This window comes from Oreochromis niloticus, linkage group LG13 (genome assembly GCF_001858045.2).
Source record: "Oreochromis niloticus isolate F11D_XX linkage group LG13, O_niloticus_UMD_NMBU, whole genome shotgun sequence".
NCBI classification, from domain to species: domain Eukaryota; kingdom Metazoa; phylum Chordata; class Actinopteri; order Cichliformes; family Cichlidae; genus Oreochromis; species Oreochromis niloticus.
The window spans coordinates 24,534,086-24,551,672 of NC_031978.2; the positions used below are offsets into that span (position 1 = coordinate 24,534,086).

The 17,587-nt window shown below is 40.6% G+C and overlaps 1 protein-coding gene across 21 annotated transcripts in view; it reads left to right on the top strand.

Moving 5' to 3' along the window:
• The window catches only part of ablim1a (actin binding LIM protein 1a), a 41,889-nt gene that overhangs the window by 14,128 nt on the left and 10,174 nt on the right, over positions 1–17,587 (top strand). For 20 of the 21 annotated variants that reach the window (XR_003213469.1, XM_025897485.1, XM_025897482.1 and 17 more), the window contains 6 exons: positions 7,221–7,358; positions 10,412–10,595; positions 11,204–11,313; positions 14,122–14,248; positions 14,372–14,465; positions 16,268–16,355. Coding sequence is in view for 20 of the 21 variants with exons in the window: in XM_025897485.1 (XP_025753270.1) it covers positions 7,221–7,358; positions 10,412–10,595; positions 11,204–11,313; positions 14,122–14,248; positions 14,372–14,465; positions 16,268–16,355 (741 nt within the window). In the remaining variant the exon portion in view is untranslated. Of the gene's footprint in view, positions 1–2,083; positions 2,215–7,220; positions 7,359–10,411; positions 10,596–11,203; positions 11,314–14,121; positions 14,249–14,371; positions 14,466–16,267; positions 16,356–17,587 lie in introns of those variants that run through there. The other variant, XM_025897487.1, reaches the window with a different exon arrangement.

Here is a 17,587-nt window from a genome sequence, read left to right on the forward strand (position 1 = left end):
AAGACAACCTGTCTGACGCCAGGTGGGCTCGGTACCATCAGGACGCACAGCTGAGCCAATACTGAATTACACTGTATGCTCAGAAAGATGAATCACAATCAAGGGATTGCAGTGTTAGCGTTTTGTCTGCTTGCAGGCGGCTGCCCTATTTTCAAAGCCAAAAATACCCTTGAAATAGTTTGTAATTTATTGGGTCCATGTGTACCTTAGATAGTCTGAGCTTGAGTTACACGTGCCTGAGATTTGTGTACATTTATAGGCTGAGCTGATTCTTTAACCCTCATCCTCATGCTTCCTGTGCCAAATTGCGTCGGAAGCCCGGCTGACTGTAGCCATCATCACATGTATGTCACCTGGCTCGTGAAACGCCAACTCCCACCACTCTTTCTCACACAGTGTGAAGATTTTCTCTTGACATGAAAGTCTAATGTCATGTGCCTTTGTGGCTGCCTCTAGTGATTTTGCAGAGTGCTGCTTCTGCTGCAGACAACTGCAGTGGTGCCTCATCTTTGAAGCTTGCCAGTGTCTAGCCCCTGAAAGAGGAGCTAAACCCTTTCGCAGACATGAGTGCAGCACACGCTCTCACAGACACACGCTGTTTGTACAGCTGGCACACAAGACTAGAATATACAGATGAGATAAGTGGTCAGCCAGGAAGAGACGGCCGCTGACCTAAAATATACACGCTGAAACAACACGAGTGATGTGGGTGTGAGTGACATGAAAGAATGCAGAGTGTAGTCATATATTCTGCCAGTCAACAAACATCCTCCCTGCTGCCAGGCATCAATCAGTGTGATTATCCCAGGAAACACGACAGGAGTGCGGGGCCTTCGTGGGCTGTCATTGAGAGGCAAAGACCCAAAGTCATCATCAGATTCACAATCACGAGGGGCTTTGAAGTTTATAAAGCCTCCATTGTCTCCTTCTTGATAAGCAACTGTGCTCCGAGTCTCTCTCTATTTTTATTGTGTACCTGCTCAACAACAAATGATCTGCAATGAACTGCACTGTGGCGTTCAACCACAGAGTGCAGATCATTATTTCAAGCTCAGGTCCCTGAGGATTAGTTATTAAAGGTTTAAGGAGGGGGTCTGGTGGAGGCCGATAGGACTCCCCCCCCGCTGCAATTTGTGCCCCGCGTTTGAAGTGCTTTGTCTGGGGTGCTGATGGCGGGGCAGAGGGGTGTGGAGGTGCTGGATACCACCATACATATTCATGGAGGGGAGGGTTAAGAGCTCCTTGTTATGTCTGAGCGATAAAGAGCCCCACATGCCCTTCCCCCAAACAGGCACACGTCCCACCGCACATTGGCATATTTTGTGCCTTTGATGTTAATCTTGGGTCAGACCCCCCCCCAGAATATTCCATCCAAAACGGGTTGTACCCGAGGGCACTGTGTGTGTGTTTTTGTTGCCTATGAAGATCTGGGGACTCAAGTACTGGCATGGGCACAAGGAGTGGAGATGACTGCCTTTGCCCCCCCCATTGGTGTGTCCCTCTGAGTGTATGATACTCTACAAACGCACACACTTTCCCTTATGGCTGCTGTTTCTCTCTACTGGAAACTCTTGTGTCTGCGAGTCTTACAGTAACAAAGGGAGAGGGAGCAACTGAATATTCTATTAGATCTTTTCATCTCACTCTCTCATCTATTGTTTAATTCAATTCCCCCTCTCCCAGCGCACTTCCAAAGTTCTACTATGGTTTTGCATACCTCGGGGTCTATGAAGGCAGGAAATGAAGGCAACAAAGTCTGAAGCTTCTTCAGCAAATCCTACGCTCTCTGTCAACAGCCCTGCTCCATTATTATTAGCCAGTGAGGCCAAGGCATGTGTTACAGAAAAACATCTGTCCTCGGGGGATTCATGAGGACCTTTCTCACTTCCCTCCTGAGTATAATCTTCAGGCTTTATTATTGCCAACGCAGCTAGACTTAGCTTAAATGGGCTGGGGTGGGGGTTGAATATGGAGAGAGCAGCCCCCTTTTCTCTGGGCCTGGCTTTGGGATGCTCTGCTGGTTATTGTTCCCTCACTACTGTGTGTGTGTGTGTGTGTGTGCATGTGTTCATTGTGTGTTTAGGCTAATATCAGTCACTTCATCCTCTGGTGATGAGGCAGGACAGCTCACCCTGTCAGCACAGCCAACACATCCAGCCCAGAATGAGGAATGTGATCAGCAGTCGGAAAAATTGTACTACTATATATTTTACAGTAAGTTGCTCTGTGCTGAGGTTGCTTCATGTACTGCATACTTACTTATTTATAGCATTATATAATATATATTCTGGCAAACCGAGCAGCATCTTGCTGCTGTCACATGAACCGCTAAAGACTCAATAATGGATCTGTTAAAATGCCAAGATACTGAAGTAAAAGTGCTTGAACTCATGCTTTTATAGACTTGGAGTTATGAATGTATACAGGACTGCTAAATGTTTGAAAGAAGCCCCTCAGTAAGGCGCTTTATGTCCGGACAAATCCTGTAAATGAGCCAATCTGTAGCATTTCATATAATTTAGCAGCCTTTTTTGTGCAGGGTTCTTCAGTTTGATGAAATGCCATGTAGAGTACCCGTCTCTGCTTCATTTTTTCCTAACCCCCTCTGTGCAGCCACTGCTCAGGCAAAGGCAGTACTTTACAGAGCGGGGCAGAGGCGGGGCAAAGTCGGAAAAACACAGCGCTTATGGATTCCCATCCAAACCTCAGCGTTTAGATCCTCTGTGCATGGGATTCAAACATCTGTCTTGGATTTCTGTCAACCTGTTATGACGTTAGCAGTGTTGACTTTTCCGTGCCGGGCAGTCTCCCACTGACAACGCAACACTATGAAACGTTAAAAATAGAAACTGGCATAAAATCAAAATATCTACTTTAAAGCTGCTCTGTTGAATATTTTTATCACCACGCTGGTTCAATGACTGTGTAATGCGAAAGGTCTAACTTGTATTAACATATTCAAAGAATTATCACCATTCGTAATCGTTTTAGGCGATAAGTACAGCCCCAAATGCCAAGGTATAATAGTTTAAGAGCCACGTGTGTCGTTTCCCTTAGGAGAACAAACAGGAACTTAAAGCAAATCTAATATTGCACCTTTTTGTCAGCCTTGATGTATAAAAAAACATAAGTCAAAATTCAATGATGTACTGCAGTTGCATTTATAAAGTGGTATTCACAGTCTAAGCCACAGTCATAGCCACATTTTTGCCATGCAGTCATTCAAGACTATTCTATACTCTTTAAGCAAGACTCACAAATTAGCCTAGCGGTCATGCTAACTGGTGAGGTCAGTGTTATCCACTGCACCATTTTACCCTCCATTACGCCAACAATAAAAGGCAGCAATACACAGATTAACCTGAAGTAGTACAGACACTTTTTGCTGAAGTGGCTTTTTGTTGGAGTTTGACTGAGAGTTCAGAACATTTTAGTGTAGGTCTAGTAGACAGGCTACAGGCTAGCTTGCTAATGTAGCTTGACTTTGGAGAGGTAGGTGCTCTCAGGTAGGGATTCTCAGTAACTCCAAAGTTAACTTCTTTCCACTTTGGGTGGTCTTAGCCAGCTTGCTAGTGCTAGCAGTGACTTAAGTCATTGTAAAGTGTGTGAAATATTGGCTTTGTTTGAAGGCACCTTTAATATAGCTGGGATAGGGATTGAAAAAAAAAAGAAGTAATTAATTTGTTACAATTTAACTACTTGGCCTTTATCCAGAAAATGCTAAGGTAGTCAAGTACGTTAATTGTTGAATATTAACTTGGACGATGTTTGTATGACATTTCTGTGTTTACAGCTCGTTGTACCTTTCTTAAGTTATTAATGAATCAAGTTTTAAAGGTTAAGCCCTTCTTAAATCACATGACATCTTGCTGATTTACTATTTTGTTTTGTAGCAACATTATGAAAGTTGTTTTGATTGCTAAAAAGAAAGACAGTAACCTGCTGTGCTGGCACAGTCAGCAACCTCATGTACCAGCGCTTTGCAGAACACATTTTCTTATCTTCGTTTTTGACACACATTGCACATGTGAGGCTTCCGGCAGCTAAGGTCATGTGTCAAATAAACAAAAGATGGGCCTTGGAATGTAGCAATCCCAAACACTGGAAGTGCTAATGGGGGTGTTTGGAGATGCAACGATGTTAAATGTTTTTTTATTTTGTTCATTTGACATTTGACTTAGGTATTTAAGTTATTTTTGATTTGATTACCATTAAGTTAAAGTAAGTATTAAACTAGCTGTTGGTTTTGTGTCATTGTAGTTACTTCATTTGTCGGTTTTTGTACAAGTTGGCCTGATCAGCTAGCATTTAGACCATCGTTAGAAATATATACAATTATATATACAATTTCCTCCTCATTTGATTTATACTACTAAAACTTGTCCGTTTCCTTCATGAGCACAGTGTTATTACTACTGGTACGAGTAAATGCAACCAAAAAATAGAAAGAAAAGGAAATGGAATTGGCCTTTAAGTTGTTCCAGCATGTTCCTGAGGCTGACTTGTTGGATTGGATATTTTTCATGAGGGCGGTTACCCAGATGGCCTCTGTTTTTCCATCGAGGTGCAATGTCACATACAGAGCTGCTGGGACTCCGCTTACTCTTACAGTAGTCTGGTTCGCCCAGAAATTAGTCATTGTCCTGCTGAGTGTAATCAGAAACACCAAGGAGAAAGATCCTCCCCTCATAGTCCACCTTTTTTTCTGTTATCTCACAACTACTCTGTAGCTTTGTGTTTCAAAATGTAAATAGAATCATGTTATGTTGTTGTAATTCCTTTTAGGAGTTGCCACAATAAAGGTTTAGTCAAGTTTAAATCAAAAATTGCTGAAATGCCTTTAAAAAAAATTGGACTTCTCTTTCTGCCATGTTTAAACATTAGTAAGCCAATATAAATGTAAATAATAAGATGTAAGGTAGGGCAAGTCACCAGAAGTCCAGAGTAATCTCTTTCTTTGGTAGACCATCGATTGTTCGTGATACTATTTCAGTATTCGCTATTTTGGCGGTGTCTTATTTTAGCCTTGCAGACTAATGATCTACTGCAGAGCAAAAAGAGGAAAGAGCCTTTCATGTCTGTTCTCACTGTGACTCTGCATATTTGTGTGGGTATGTCTTTGTTTGAAAAAGAGACAGAAAGAAGAAATAAAAGAAGGAAAAGCAAAAGCCTCCTTGCCAGTTAAAGCTCCCGACTGTCAAATAATCTGCTGGTTTCAAACAGCTGATAAGCTGTGTGCAGTGCGGCACTGCAGCGGTATTTACGTTCCGTGCAGTAGTGGCAGATTAACGTCTGTCTTTAAGAGGGATGCCCAAAGTGTTAAGTGAGGAATGCCACATGCTGATACATCGTGGATCTAAAAATAATGCTGGTGCTGCTTGCCAATAATAGCCTAGCCTTATATAATTCTAACGATGGTCAAAATACCTCAAACCAAGAACGTGATGTCTAAATGTGTTTGTACATTAAGATCTGAGGCTGAACAACAAGTATGTTATAGCCATGTTAGGCTGTGGTTGCACTACTTTAGTTCAGACTGAAACATCTCAATCTGTTTCTCAGTTTGTTCCATTGCTTTGAATGTTGGTATGGGCATTCATGCCCTTAAAGATGAGCTTCACTGAGTTTGGTTATCCTCGGATACCATCCCAATTTTCACGTTCACAGAACCAACTTCTTTTTGATAGACTGGCGCTTTACTTGGTCTAGACATCCATGGTTCCCATAGGAATTACCTATGATTGCCCTGACTTGCGTCGCCTCAATGTGTTTTATATTGTAAGCTAAAGACTTGGCAACAGTGAGAAGGAAAAACTGCCTTTTAACAGGAAGACTCTCAGGCAGAACCAGGCTCTGGGAGAGGCAGCCATCTACCACAAACGGAGGTGAGGGGACAGGAAACTATGGAAGAGAGCCATAGATTAATAATAACTATTAAATGGAGTGACATGAAGTCTAGTTCCAACAGTCTTTTTCCAATTAATTTTTAATTTTTTTATATAGTTTAATCATTTGGTAAAACTTCAATTTGAATATTTGGTGTATACTGCATAAGACCTTCTTGTGTTTGTGATCGGTAGTAATTTATATTAATTACCACCAATGTATATGAATACGTTAACAGCTAATAAATCTAAGCTCGCTAACATAGTGAGCAATGCACCTTCATAACATCAGCAATGCTGACAGTGTCATCTTGAGCGCAATAATATGCTGACATAAACATTAAGCTCCAAGCGGCACTAAAGGACTCATGTCCTTTATAAAGTGGCTCCACTCCTATCATTCTCGCTTTCCCCTCATGCGTGCACACTGTCAGTACATAATGGACATGTTTCTGCCTTTATAAAGCTGTTATTTGCTGCCTACCACTGATTTCATTCATGGCTTTTACAGAATGAGTTACTCAGCCACAGCAAACGTGATGTCTCTTCTGTTTTATTATAGGCTGGTTTTTACTTTGTGAGTCTAAGCGTGTACGTCTGTGTTTTCATTCAAAAACGTGGTCCTGAGGACATCTACTGGAGCAGGTGGTTTTGTGTCAGTGTTTATATGTCTGCCAGTTTGTCCAAAGATTTGCCAGTGCAAAAATGTCGTAAACAGGAAAGATGCTGTCAGCAGGCAGAGTTGTCTCAGAAGTCACTGGTTCTGCAGTTAGTGTGACCCCATTGCCGGATGGACTCTAGCTTTATTTGCGCTTACATGTCAAAAAGAGTCAAATGATTATTGGGACGATAAGCTAGCCAGAGACAATAAATGGCCCGTAACTCTAAATTATGTTTTCCTTTGAGGATGAAAGTACATTAAACTCAATAGTGAAACTGTCTTTATCAATACCCTTTTAGTGCTCTATTTACCAAGCCTTGCTCCCCTCAGCATTTTGACTGTCCATCCTCAACTGACGGAGACAGACTATATTTAGACTGATGTTCTCCAGAGAGTCTCTCTGGCCAAGAACCCAAAGTTGCGCTGTCCTGCTCAATGTCATTCTTTTTCTTTTCTTTTTACGCTGACAGGCTCTGAGCACTTGTTCTTCAGCTCTGGTGTTTGTGAGATGTTGCAGATTCAGGTCCTTGTGCAGAGCATGCTAATGTTGACTAACTGTTGACTGTAAGAAATGTCACAAAAACCGTATTGACTGCCACGTCTAGCAATTCCCGTGGCTCATCAGCATTACAGCTCAGCAGTAATGTTGATATTGTGTCTGCTTTCTTTTGCAGTGGCTCATGCGCAGGACACACGCCACCACTCTGCAGAGAAGCCCCTAATTCAGTGCTACAAGTGTGGGCAGCCATGTAAGGGCGAGGTGCTCCGGGTGCAGAACAAGCACTTTCACCTCAAGTGCTTCACATGTAAAGGTACAGTATACAATCCAGTGCTCAAGAATTCTGTGCTCTTTATAATAATATCATTAAATAAAATTGTAAATACATTTTCAACATATTTTATTTGAAATTATAATCAAATTATATTTTCCTACAAATACTTAAATTAGGTACGCTAGAATATGGGGGTAACAAGTCGGGAAACAAAGAAATAGTAATACTATAAGTAAATTTAAGTAGTGTGTAAGTAATTTTAAGTATTGCATAACTTCAGGTATTTTACAAGAGAAGGAAACACAAATTATGTTGTAAGTAATTTTGAGTACAGTGGAAGTATTTTGTACATAACTTCATAGTAATTTTGCAGAAAAACAAACAATACTTTCCTCTCTTAGATATTATCTTGCATTTTTACATGCTTATTTTTTTTACACCTTTGATGTTCATTATGATCTTTATTTTTCTCCTCAACCACACTTCAAACATAACCTTCAAAAGGATTGTATTTTTAAAAAGCTGGCTTGATGTGAATAATAAAGATGGAGATGTAAAAAAGTAAAGATGTAAAAAATGAAAGATTAATCCACTCTCTAATGTGTCCCAAAAAGTATAATGTACTTAGGATGGAAAATAAGGAAATATTGTTTGTTAAAATTATGCAGTTATGCATTAATTGAAATTGCTTACACACTACTTAAATTTATTTATTTATAGCATAGTTATTCCTGTGCCATATTAGAAAGTGTGACCAAGAATTCCAGTAAAGAGGTAAACTGCTTTGGGGATTATATATGAATAAATATCTTTACTAGTATTTACTGCATGTGATTTCTCTCACCTTTATTCCACGTCAGAAAGACTTTAAAATTAATATACAGACCAGTTGTTAGTAAATAAGTCATGTGTTTACAATTTAAAAATGATCTTTCATACCACTAAGACTACACGGGAGAAGAAAAATGTGGGAGTTATGTGAAAATTGGCAGCCAAAGTGTGAAGTTTTAAAATTCTCTGCTAATTTGAACCTGTCACAATATAAGACATTAGCTGCCTTTCATTCAGTCTGTGCTACTTAATAAACTGGTTTGATTTTTTTTTCGTTATGGAGAATTTTCCTCGCTGTTTGTACTCAGGAAGCACGATAGTGCAAATAAACAGTTCTTACTTCCTTGGCTGTCCCAAAATGCATCCTGTCCAGACAAAGTTTGAACTATAGGACCAGTCAAGTCCCTTAATGCCACAATGTCCTTTCCATGACCTTCCGACTGGACGGATGCATGGTGGCATGACTCGTCTTCACTTCTCAGACCTGCATTGTTCAATTAAAGTGCCATCCTGTCTACTATGACAAGAGACAGTGCAAATCCTTGTTCATTAAGCTTTATTACCGATAGGTTTCTAGCACTCCGGCGTGAGTACTATGTAGCCGCCCACAGCTGACCAACCCATCTCACTTCGGGCCAGCTCAGGTCTTGCCCCGCTAAAACCTTTGTAGTTAATCCAAGACTGGAGTGTTAAGAGTTAGCTTACTTTATCGAGAGCCTAGAATAACACAAGCAAACGGTGAGATTAGTACCTAATTCGGTCCTTTACATGTGCATGCCACAGGAGTGATAAAAGCATGATAAGGATAATGAGAAGGTTGCCAAAGTAGACACTAGTACAGCTTTAGTAGCCAAAAGACTCGGTGTCCTGGTCCTTGCTTTAATTGGATGTATGCTTTTATCAGCCTCCAACCTCACTAGTAGTAATCCTCAGGCTGACTGAGCTCTGACACTCAGAGATGCCTTTGCAGATGGATCCCAAATAGCCTCCTTTTGTACACTGTAATTTCATTAAATGCACAAAAGTTTTTGTTTCATTGCAGTTATTTTCATTTCAATTCAATTAGTCGACCTCACTGTTCTAAAAAGGCATTTTACATAATGGCATGTATCTTTTGAAAAGCCAGGGCAGCTGGACATCAAATCTCCACTGCTGGTTTTCCTATTGACTCACTTAGTTTACAAGCTAATCTCATCATGTATGAGTCTTAATGCAATTAAATCTGATTCACTCCCTCACCCGCTCCCATTCATCCCCAGGATTTAGCATCCCTCATTGCATAAGAATGATTAGGTGCAGTTATCTCAAACATCAAAATATTTTCCCGCTTAGCTCTGGCATTTCCGAAGGGCTATTAAATGCGCAGGCTCTGTCTTCGGTGCTAAAATGGTGAACTGCATGAATTGAGTGATTATTATGGAGGCTTGAAATATTCCGTACGGGCAAGCTGATGATGAAAATGTGCAACCTTCTCTCATTATGTTGCAATGACTGATGTTCTGTTTAATGTAAAGTGTAACATTTGGAATTCCTAAAACAAAATCTAATAATGTTCTTTAATAAGTGAATACTATGTTCTGAGTACTATATGAAAGACAAGTACTTACTTTAACTGATAGTTTTTATACACACAGATTTTTTATTACACACATATGGTCATTTAAGTCAGTTTTAATGCCAACACAAAGGTCAGCAATACAAATTCCGAGTAGTAAAACTATTTCATTTGTCACACAAACACCAAAACTCCTCAGTTGTTTGTGAATTTCTATTTCTTACCTTGTCAGTTTTGAATGTTTGTGTAGATGACAAGGTTACATTTGAATAGAAGGAAGCTTGTTGTAGGCTATCAGTGTAGTACCAAACATTTTGAGCAAGTTATCTTCCAAAACAGATCAAAGTTATTTCCTGGGCTGGACAATTGCTGAATTGTTGTTGCATTGAACCTTTAAAATGAAAAAAGCCTTGCCAGAATAATGCTGACTGATAGACATGAACTCTAAATGCAACAATGTTTCAAAGGGAGAAGATTTTTTTTTAATAGCCTGATTGTGAACACTGCTGATGAGAGGATTTTTCGTTCTGCTTCCCATTGTATGTGTTTTTCAGTGATTTTCCAGTCATCGTCCATTTCACACATTCCAGGCTAGCAGTTCTTAAGAAAGCCACTGAGCCATGGACAAGTTGTGAGCCTTGATGGTTGAACGCCTTAAAGCATTAAATGACCTGGCTCACTGAGTGCCAATTTGTGTGTCCTATAGTATGTGGCTGTGACCTTGCCCAGGGGGGCTTCTTCATGAAAAATGGAGACTATCTGTGCACGCTGGACTACCAACGCATGCACGGTACCCGCTGCAATGGCTGTGGGGACTTTGTTGAGGGAGAAGTGGTTACTGCTCTGGGCAAGACCTACCACCCTGCCTGCTTCGTCTGCACCATCTGCAAGTAAGGCATTCAGTGCTTTCACCAGGTTGGCATGTGGACTGCAGAAAAAGTGTGATTGCATTGCAAAATAATAATGAGCACCAACAAGCAGCAATAAGTTCTTAAAATAAGCTCTAAAATATAAAAAAATGGGATGTGAAGTATGAAAGGTTGCTAATTGCAGTTGCATGATATTCTGAGTTGAAAATGTATCTTCTTTGAAATTTAAAGCAAATCTTCTCCTCTTTCTATTAAGTTTATATTTGGTTTGAGCAAAATCAACACAGGTGCTTCTCTTTAACGCTGCTCATGTCTTACTTTCTTCAATTCATGTGTGACTCTCCATTTTAGCTACAATTAAATTTTCCGTGGAATGACTGTCATGGTCAAACAAAGTTCATGGCAGGAGTAATTCCAGTAGACAGTTTACAGTAGCATGCTGTGTGTCATGTCTACGTCATCTGACTAAATGAGCTCCCCAGGCTGACAGTGTTGACATACATCCGCATCATTGGGCCCTGTCATCTTCAGCACCGTCAAACAACCTGCAAGCCACAGCTAATAAACTCTTACACTTACCATGGGACCGCAGCTTTGTTGACTGGTTGTTGATGTCACCCCGCTTCCAGACGACCGTTTCCTGCCGGGGACAGGGTGACCTTTAATGGGAAGGACTGTCTCTGTCAGTACTGTGTCGAGCCCATGTCTCCAGGACCAAAGGACATCCTGGGCTCCAGCAGTGAGTAGCCATTGTCTGTTACACAAACAGAAAGGAATTAACCTTCACAATGATAGTTTGATAGACTTTGCACTTGAACCGAAAGTGAATTATTGGAACTGATTTGGTTTTAGAGAAACGAAAAGTCTGGAAAAACGTAGCCTCCACATCTGATTCATACGTGGCATTTAATGTAGCTGTTGACCAGTCAGTTTAGTGGTAATATTTTGGCTGTGAAGAATAATTTTCAGGTCCATATCAGTCATCTTGCCCACACATTATTAGCATTAGTTTAAAATCAGTTCAATTTGAAAATCTATAATAAATGTGGAGTTGTGCCTGTCCGTGGGTCATTCATTACGTACTCATAAACTTTGTACCCACAGACTTTATAGTCATTTCTATCCACATTGTAGTTTTAAAGTATTTCAGTTCTTAACTTGAGAAGTTACATGAACCAGTAATGACTTCTGTAAAAAGTGTTTCTCGGTTTATTTGGGATCTTAAACAGTTGTGAGCGATTGCCCAGAGACACACTGGAAAAGCTCTAAAGGCCAATGTAGTTAGCACAAGATAATCAGCAGCATGCTGGATGGCTTTGTTGTTACGTCTACAAAGCCACGTCACCACAAGTGCACACTTTAAGCTCCATATACAACTGTAGGGACTTGCAGGTGCTGCTGCAGCTTGGCTGTGAGGAAAGCTGCATGTTCAATAATTCGTTGTCTAAATGTGCTCGATGTTTAACTGTGTGATAGTCGGTGTTGCTAGAATCAGGCCAAGCAAGTTCAAGAGTAATGCTGAACCGCAGATCAAAAAGACTCAAAAGTAAAGAAAAACTGGTGTTCATCTTTGATTAAGCAAACAAAAATGAATAAATAAAAGAAAAAAAACTTTTAGAGAGAATTTTAAAGAGAATATTTGCACAGCTGTGCCTGGGATCAGCAGAGCCTGGGATCATGGGGAATATATAGTATATATAGGACTGTATAGTGTAATGAGTAGGGTCCGCTCTGGTCAAGCACTCTAACATTAAAATTCTTTTTAATGATTCTTTTTAATGAATCTAGAGATTTTCGATTTAAAGAACTGCTTGTACGTAACTGTTTCCGGCATTGAAGCCAAATAAACTAATAGTCTGATATTTTGCCTTCCACTGTATTTGATATGAAGTTATAGCTGTAAGTTAGTTAGTCAATAGTTTTCACTCTTTTGTTTTCATAATGATTAAACAAACACGTTTTTTTGTTTTTTTTTTAAAAAAGGTTAATTAGTGAGAAGTTCAGGTACTGTTGGGAAAAAGGTTCATATTTGATAAATAAAGATGATAAAGTGGTATCAACCGATCCTCAAACCTTTGACACAAAAGTAAATTTCCCTACATGCCAAACTGTCAGTTCGATTCCGTTTTATTTATATAACACCAAAACACAACAACAGTTGCCTTGAGGTGCTTTATATTGTAATATTAAGACACTATAATAATAGACAGAAAACCCTGACAAACAAACAACCCGCTCTGAGCAAGAATTTGGTGACAGCGGGAAGGAAAAGCTCCCTTTAAACAGGAAGAAACCTCTGGTAGAACCAGGCTTGGGGAGGGGCGGCCATCTGTGGTGACTGGTCAGGTGTGAGGGAAGGAAGGCAGGACAAAGACACACTGTGGAAAGAAGCAGAGTTTAATCATAACATGATGATTAAATGCAGGTGAATAAACAGAGAGAGTGAAAAGAGACGAGTGAAGGGGAAACACTCATCATGGGAAGCCCTCAGCAGTCTAGGCCTTTTTCAGCGTAACTGAGGGTTCAGGGTCACCTGATCCAACCCTAATTATAAGCTTTTACAAAAAGGAAAGATTTAAATCTGATCTTAAAAGTAGAGGGTATCTGTCAACTGGACCACAAGTAAGCCTGCAGCATACTGGAGTGATATGGTGTTATGTTAAGATAAGACTGGGCCTGATTATTTAAGACCTTGTATGTAAGGTGAGCAGAAGTGAAATCCTAAGGGGTTAAGCAGGTTTAAAAATGGTTCTTTTCCACATCACAGTGCAGGAGTTCCCTTACAACCTAGTTACACTTGAAGTAAAAATAATGGACTTGTAGCATTCAGGGAGATCCTCCACCTCTCCCAACCTCATGCGCCGACCATCCGTGTTCCTTTACGTATAACACCAAGGACAGGTCTCGCTAAATAATGCATGGCCGTGCATTTCCTCTGGGATGTGTGGCCCTCAAACCCCCCCTCCTCTTCTGGATCCTCTTTCTCTTCCTTCTCTTCCTCTTCCTGCTCTTTCTAGCTGCCTCTCTCCCTCCCTCATCCCCCACTGGTGTCTCTGTTGGTGTTTCGAGAGCTTTTAGACAAGGTCACCTATAAATAAGGCATGCTGATTCTGCTCACGTCATCATCCCAACCTTGTTATGCCTCACGTAGTTATCATCCCCTGTGGTTGCTGGTCGGCTCTGCGTTCCTTTCATCCTCTATTCATTAAAGAAGAGACGACAAGAAGATTGTTCATTTAGAAACCAACCTCTTACACTTTTAGAGCCTCGGGATCCTACTTGCTTATGGATGGAGCTTTTAGAGCCATGATAGGAGAGAAGTGGATGATAGGAAGCGGCAGCTGTCAGAACGCTGCTGGTTACACTCTATCACCATCTAGTGTCTTGGGTCAGAAGTGACAAGATGCCTCAGCTAGTATGTAAAGGCTGTGTTTTTATTTTAAACAAGCCTTCAAACAAAGTATTAATTAGATTCTTCCTTCAACTCTTAACTCATGTTCTTGTTGTGTGTGTGTTTTTTTAAACAACGCGTATTTTGCTTTCGTAGATTGCGCAGGCTGTGGCCGAGACATTAAGAACGGACAGGCTCTCCTTGCTTTGGACAAACAGTGGCATCTGGGCTGCTTTAAGTGTAAGGCCTGCAACAAAGTGCTGACCGGGGAGTACATCAGCAAGTAAGGAGCACATATCTGCTGTGATTATAGGCTGCTTGCTTGAATTTAGGCCTGCACAGGGTTCACGCTCCGTGTAATATTTCACTGTCAAGCGTTTCCACGTGTGTCCCTCTCGCCTCACAGGGATGGCGCCCCCTACTGTGAGAAGGACTACCAGACCCATTTTGGAGTTCAGTGTGAGGCGTGCCATCAATTCATCACAGGGAAGGTGCTAGAGGTAAGGACAAACACGCATCCATATCACATTTAACTCTTAGTATGCGCAGATGTCTCTTTGTGTGGCTGACCTCTGAGTTTCCTGAGAACCTGCCTTAGGTAAGTTTGAGGGAATCCCGAGCGTTTAAATCCTTAAATCAATAGAATTTAAATGATTTTTAATCATAATTTTTGGGAAAGTACAATTAAAGTTTAGATTATTTGCACTATTTTGGATTCAGATGTCTTTAATACTTGAGAGTGTGTCTGCCTTTCTGCTTCTCATGCAGACACATACAAGGGATGTTGCATGGAGCAGAATTGTGAAATGTAGTTTGATAATCTCTGGTGTAATCTCCTCTGCACCGAGCCAAACAGACTCTTGACACGACTGTATTCAACTAAAAGATTAACTCTTAGCAGATTTTAGGTCTTCTCAACTCCTGCCTAAATACACATTTGCAAAAACACGCTCAGGCATAAATTATATAAATATTATATAAGAGGGAATGTGATCTGACATTTAAAAAGTGACTGGTATCCCCATGCTATCACCTGTTATGAAACACTTTTTAGGCATTGTTAGAACTGCGCTTAAAAACACACATGTCCTTTACACTGTGTCTGTTCACTAGTATCTCCAGCATATGCAAGCCTGCTTGTTCTGCAAACAGTGATCCGGTCAGACACTGAGTTATGTGTCATTTAATGGTATGAAAATGTCACTGCTAGCCAACCAGGCTTACAGTAATCCAACACTAAGGCAGGCCTTTATGACAATAGGAAAAGGCTGCTGGGTCTCATCCCTGAGCCGCTGCCAGTGGATCAGTGAAGCCAAAGCCAAAGTCTGAAAGCCTAATCACTGACCCAAGACCCAGGCCAAATACTGTAAAGCCATCAGCAGGTTGCATATAGTCTGTTCCTTTTGGGAGTGCAGTGCGAATGGCTTATTAATGTAGGGGTCATTAACGGTGCTGTTAGAGATAGAGAGGAATCGGGAGTGTCTGTAATGGTGCGCTGCACATGTAGCAGAAGTACTTTTATTATAGCTGAAAGGGAATTGAGTTTGGCAGAGTGCTGGGTAGAAGGCACTATAAAGTTTCTTCTACTGTCATTTTTTCTCATGCAGTAAAATGCAAATATTAGTCTGTGGCTTCATATCTTTGAGTGGCCACTTGCCTGTTAATGAGGGTTGTTATACAGCAGGCGATTCATTTGGATATTTATCACCCGTGGTCAAGGTTGCTTGGGCTTTTTAATAGAACGCGCCACATGCAAAGTGGTACGTCAGTGTAGACGGAAGTTTGGGCGCTCTAGCTGTCAGACCATTTTACTGGAGCACATTATGAAAGGAAGGTACAAAGCCGGACGGTCGGATACTTGAAAGCAGGTTGACTGTGCCGTTTTGAACCACCCTATTCATCTTTTTAAAATAGTAAGATGTTTGACTGGAATACATTAAATGATTTCTCAATATGTGATGCAGTAAAGTCACACAGATCCTCACTTGACTCCATGAACTACTGAGAAAAATGTGAAAAGATGCTGAATGGCATTTTTAGGGAAACTTTTTTCACCCGCTGCTGCCCATTTGCATGTGAAGCAATCCTTTAGAAAGGAAACTACTGGCACACTGGATCTGATGAAATGCTCTCTTTCCTAACATGGGCTGTTCGAGGAAGCGAGCGTAGCTGAGAGCAGGTGGGGCACAAGGTTTACTGCCTGGAAATCATAGCTCAGCTTCACCTGTTCCACTGCAAGCTTCATTCGTCTTCATTTTTCCCCCCACGATGCCAAGTCTGTTTTGCGCTCCGTGTTTTCCAGGCAGGAGATAAGCACTATCACCCCAGCTGTGCGCGATGCAGCAGGTGCAATCAGATGTTCACAGAAGGAGAAGAGATGTATCTGCAAGGTGAGCGGATCTACATGTGCTGCTGCTGCCTCATCAAAACTTTGTTCCTTTTTGCTTCTTTTTTTGTGTGTGTGTTTGTTAACTGACACTGATAAATTGAACACTCCTCTTTGGGTTGAGTAAAGTTTAGCATTATGAAATGGATTTTATTCAACTATTAGAGCTATAAAGGAGGAAATAGTATTAGGAGGCAGAAAATGTAAAGAGAATTGTAGTTATTTCTGCCATAAGGGTGTAAATTATAATAGTCTGACATTCATATAGGAGATTATACACTAAAAACCACACTCACGAAGCTCTTTATTCTCTGCAAGCTGTCTTTTTAACTGCCACACACCAGTAGATGTATTCAGATTACCTTCCTGAGCCACAGACGTACGTTTGTGCTGCTGTAAACCCAGAGACTGGTTCCTCTGCAGTATGATGGGAGTGAAAAGCTGGTGAACACGAGGTCAAAACAGACATTTTTTCAACATTCTTTAAGTCTTGAAGTGAAGAGCAATACTTCTTTTGTTGTTTTCCCAAAGATTTGAAAAACACCATGAAACACATCATCTAAAATCTCTTAGATGTTGGGATTTGGTGACCGTGGAGGACATAAGAAATGATTTGCGAAACTTCCTTTCTCAGACCATTCGGCGTCCTCTCGTAACCGTCTTTGTCTTCTTACTTATGTGGATTTTTATGTTTAACTTGTCAAAGATGAATCCCCGGCACACTGTCAGCTCTGGGTCTCTGCAGTGGGAAATCTTTATCCTAGAATCAATAAGAAAAAGACGTGCGATTTCATCTCAGTTCTTCTCCATGATAAAGAAGTGTTGCTGCAGTAAATGAAGTATTTCTGTCAGCAAGAGTATAATTGTGTAAATAAGTGTGTAAAATTACAGTTTGTTCCTTTTTTTTCTTTTTTTCACTGTGGAGCTATTGTGAAAAAACACAAATTTCTATAGTTAGGTAATGAAAAAATAGGACTTATTTAGGCTATTTGATTGTTTATTATTACTTAATTACTTTGGTGGATTAGGAATGGCCATATTGAAGTCTTTATCAATAGAAAAAAGCTGTAAAACTTGTGAAAATACAGTTAAAAGTCAAAATGTATGCCCTTCTTCACATTTTCCAAAGCTACCCAGTGGGCCGAAATGGAGTCTTTGCTGGGCCAATTCTGGCCCATGGGCCTTATGTTTTACAACCCCTGATCTAGAGCATGAGCAGCCCTTATGAATAAAATT